The 4883-nt window shown below is 38.5% G+C and overlaps 1 protein-coding gene across 1 annotated transcript; it reads left to right on the top strand.

Moving 5' to 3' along the window:
* Positions 1 to 357: 357 nt before the first annotated feature.
* On the top strand, positions 358 to 1467 carry LOC127130237 (dehydration-responsive element-binding protein 1A). The gene has a single exon (XM_051059284.1). It carries the CDS (start codon positions 537 to 539, stop codon positions 1227 to 1229), a length of 693 nt encoding a protein of 230 aa, XP_050915241.1. The 5' UTR covers positions 358 to 536; the 3' UTR covers positions 1230 to 1467.
* The last annotated feature ends 3416 nt before the right edge of the window (positions 1468 to 4883 follow it).

The raw sequence follows: 4883 nt of genomic DNA on the forward strand, positions 1-4883 counted from the left end.
AGTGAGCTCATTGCTTAACGCGCTGAGAAAGAAAATGAGTGGAGGGAAGAATATATTATCTCTGTATTAACGCGTTTGCTTCACATGAAAAAGACAAGAAAGAAAACAAATGGAAGGGATAAGAAATTATCTAGTAAGCCGTGTTTGGTTTATAAGAAACTACTGAGAAAGAAGTTGAAGCGACAAAAACCAAAAAGTGAGCTCATTGCTTAACGCGCTGAGAAAGAAAATGAGTGGAGGGAAGAATATATTATCTCTGTATTAACGCGTTTGCTTCACATGAAAAAGACAAGAAAGAAATGTATGGGACAAATAACAGAAAATAAGATACTTATTTTGCTTCAAAATATCCAACTCACTCACACTCTCACTGTTACCTTCCTTATATATAGAACACATCTCACTCTTTACTCTCTTAAACCTTAGCATCAAAATTCAAAACCATAACCTCTTTTAGAACTCCATAACTAGAAAGTAACTCTTATCTTCACTTTCCATCTTTCACTATCAAAACCTATTTCCACTTTTTCCAACACATGGATAGGTTTACTACAAACAACTCTTGTTCTTCCTATGACATGTCATTCCCGAATTCAGAGAGCTCTCAGTGGATATCAATTTCCAATGAGGAGTTTCGCTTAGCTGCGACAACCCCGAAGAAGCGTGCAGGCAGGAAGAAGTTCAAGGAGACTCGCCATCCGATATATAGAGGTGTGAGGAGAAGAAACAATGATAAATGGGTATGTGAAATGAGAGAACCTAACAAGAAAACTAAGATTTGGCTAGGAACTTTTCCAACTGTCGAGATGGCTGCCCGAGCACACGATGTTGCTGCAATGGCATTAAGGGGCCGCTACGCCTGTCTCAATTTTGCAGACTCAACATGGCGGCTCCCTAAACCCGCCACCACTCAGGCAAAAGATATACAAAAGGCAGCTACAGAGGCCGCCGAGGCTTTCAGACCAGAAAAGACTTTAACAACTAACGACATTGACAAGATTTTAACGATTAATGACGTCGACATTGAAACTGGTGTAGCTGCCTCCGCCACAGTGGAACAGATTTTGGATTGCATGGAATTGGAAGAAGAGGGAGTGATGAGCATGCCAGAGATGTGGAGGAATATGGCACTAATGTCTCCAACACATAGTTTTGAATATCAAGATGAGTATCAATATATTGATGTACAAGACTATCAAGATCAAGAGATATCACTATGGACTTTTTAGTTTTCTTCATTAGGAACTGTGTTTTTAAGTTTGATCTTTTGGTTTACATTTATTTATTTTTGGATTGTAGAATGGAAATTGAAAAAGAAACCATTTTTGTATTCTTTTCTGGGAAAGTAGTCACTAGTCAAGCATAAAGTGCATTTCATCCCTTTATTCTATAAATATATCTGTCTATAGATCTATCTATATTCTCATCAGCAGTTTTCTCATAATAATGCAAACTGGAATTGGACTAGTAACTTCTTTTTACCATCTTGAATATTTGATGAAACCTTATATAATCTTCATAACCGGTTGTACTTATAGTGTTCTCTTCTCTACGCTTTGTATTTAAAACTTTATTAGTAGTGTCAGAAGAACTTAAGCATGATCGTCAGGGGTGGTTCATGTCTAGTGTAGAGATGTAGCTACATCGTGTTTTGGCAACACTCAAAACATTAGGAGAGTTTATTTAGATCAGAATCCAAAATTAGATGGATTAAAGGAGACTGAAACACTAAATTGTGTCACGGGAGTTTAAAGCTTCATCGACCAAACTCCACGCAGTGGACTTCAAACAACTAGATTCTGAAGACTCAATGGCTTTGGAAGCACAATTCTCAGAAAAAGATATTAAAAATGCGATTTGGAATTGTGATGGGAACAAAAGTTTCGACCCCGAGTGAATATAACTTCAACTTTTTGAAGGAATGTTGGGACAATTTTGAAAGTGGACATCATTGCTTTCTTACATGAGTTCCACTCTAATGTTGTATTGCCAGATGCAATAACTTAATCATTCCTTGCTCTAATAGCTAACACTTATCTTCCTCAAGAACTTGGAGATTAGGAAGATAATAGCAAAGATGTTGGCTGCAGAAATTAGGAAGATCTTGGGTAAGTTAATCTCTAGTAGCCAAACAACGTTTGTTTAAATTATGCAAATGTTATATGAGGTGGTGCTAGTAATCAAAATCATAGATTTGTCATAACGAAGAAAGGATAAGGAACCATTGTTTAAAGTCAATTTTGAAAACACATGCCACTGTGTAAACTGGGATTACCTGAATTATATGATGAGCTGCATGGGCTCTGTGTGTAAATGGCTTATGGATGAGGGCATGCATTTTCTCTAGTCATATTTTTGTGTTTGTCAGTGGCAGTCCCACCAATGAATTTAAATTGTGTTGCGGTTTGTGCCAAAGAGACCCTTTAGAAGCCTTTTTTTTTCTTCTAAATTACGGCCAAAGATTTAGCTAATTATCTCAATAATCAATTCAGCTTCGAGATCTCGATGATTTTTAATTTTTAGAAGAGCTGAATTATAAAATCCTCTATTTGGCGGATACCATCAATTTTTGGATAGTGGCAAAATGGAGGAACTCTGGAGCTTTAAAACCATTCTTAGAAAGCTGATATTGGGGTTGAACTATCATTTTTTTTTTAAATCAAACTATACAAAATTAATTTGAATTCCATGCAGCATTATCCTTCTTATCATGCAATACAAAACTCATACCTTTTAAGTTATTGGGCCTCCCAATTGGAGCTAAACCACAACGATGGATCATGGAGAGTAAAATAATTATTAATAGGGGAGTCACACTCATCGATTTGGTCCTAAGCAACATTCCACTTTTTTTAAATCACTTTTTTTTAATCATCAATTGTACTCACCAAAAGTATAGGTGGGCATGGTATTCCTACAAGGGTATGAGATATTAAGTGGCCACGACGGCGAGAAGTCATGTACGGTGGTTTTAGAGAACATGCTCACGTGAGGTGAGAGGCTCATTGTATAAGCATGGTGGTTTGAGTGATATGCCTAAGTTAGGCTCTACTCTTTCTCCCATTGGGGGAGAAGTATATACATAGGCCTTTTGGGCCTAGGCTTTAGGAAACCCGAAGAGGTAATGACCACTCCTCCTTAACTGGGGGGGGGGGGGGGGGGGGGGGGGCTGTTGACTTATTATTTTTTAGGGAGTCGTGGTATGACTCATTCTCACATGACCAATGGGAGGTAACAATGTTATACACATCACCTTCCCCCAAGGGAGCTTGTAAAAGCGCAAAGTGTTTTAAGGCTTCTTTCAAACTCTGTCCTGTGGCACGAAGGTATAACCCTTTCATTTGGGAGGTGAGTCCCTCAGCTGAAGACAACCTTTCTATTGTGAGGCAACTCCCTCAGCTTGGCGGCCTTTTTAATGTGGGGGTGAGTCCCTCAACTGAAATCGGCCTTTTAATGTGAGGTGAGTCACTCCTATGGTTTGCATAAGCCCCTTAATTGAGGGATGAGTCATCTCCCTTTTCCAGATGTCTCCTGATTAGCTAAAATGATAGATGGGGAATATCGATCAATCTTTTAGACAGTCACACTTGCTTCTATTTAATGTAAGTAAATATGACTAGTTTTTTCGAGACCTTAAACGCTGGTGCCATGTGTCAGAAGCATGCTAACCTTTTCAAAATTATAGGGGGTGGACTAAAAGGTCCCTTGTAGATTTGAATCCCATATAAAAGCTTCTCCTTCCATATTATTTTGCTCCCACAACTTTTGCAAGCTCATTTGAACTGCATAACTCTTCTACGCCCCTGATTCTTCATTCACAGTCCTTTTCTAGGTATGGATTTCCTTTTTTTCTCCCATAATTGAATGAGTAGGGTTTATGAAAAAATGTTCGAAATGAGGTTTAGGTTAGCGTATGACTGTAGGTTTTGAGGGTTATAGTCACCCCTCTTGATGATTGTAACGATGGTGGCGATTTCTTTTTGTTATATTGTTTTCCCATGAATAAAAAGACAATGGTTATTGTGCCTAAGGATGCCGAGAACATCAGACCTTATTACACTTCTAACGAACATATCCTCCATTTTCGAACAAGAGTGGAGGTTTCGTCTTCAGAAGTTGAGGAGGCAGTTATTGGAGAGACTTGTTCGCTGTTGGAGATGGTGGCCACGCCTCTCTCCTATGATCCATCACCCCTTATTTTTATTTCTACCTTCTCTTTATCAAGGATACACTTTTTACCTTTTCCTCTTTTTCTATTGAGGTTATGAGGGTTCTCAATGTCATACCCACCCAAGTGTTCCCTAACAGTTGAGACTTTATCATGGCTTTTGAGATGATCTGTGAAAACTTGGAGATTACTCATATTATAGGAGTTTTTTTCTCCTTTTACACCACCATACCTGTGAAGGGTAGCTAGGTGTCTTTAGGTGATCTACCGAGGAAAGCCCTTTTTATGTATCACTTCAATCATTACAAAAATTGGAAGGAAATTTTTTCCTATTGGGGGGGCGAGAGGATTCTCTTGGAGTGTTAGGGGATGATGAAGCCCCCCTTTTCAGCTATTCTAGATGAATGATCTTGTGCGATCACAGGAGAATTGTTCGCCTCTTGGAATGTTTGAAGTTATGGACACGCGTACAATAATTAAATTATGGTTGAAGGGCGACAAACTATTTACTTAAGTAAGTCTTGAATACCTTTTTTTCTCACGTAGGTATTTTCAGACGACATCGGTGACCTCTATGCATTGTTTTGTATATAAAATGGCAAGGATTACTGTTGTGTAGAAGAGAAGAAGATAGGAGAGGATCTAGGATATTCTTGGTGAGACTAATAGCTCACCCAAAGGGCTTCACCATCAAAGGCAAAAAAAATGCAAGTTG

This window comes from Lathyrus oleraceus, chromosome 1 (genome assembly GCF_024323335.1).
Source record: "Lathyrus oleraceus cultivar Zhongwan6 chromosome 1, CAAS_Psat_ZW6_1.0, whole genome shotgun sequence".
NCBI classification, from domain to species: domain Eukaryota; kingdom Viridiplantae; phylum Streptophyta; class Magnoliopsida; order Fabales; family Fabaceae; genus Lathyrus; species Lathyrus oleraceus.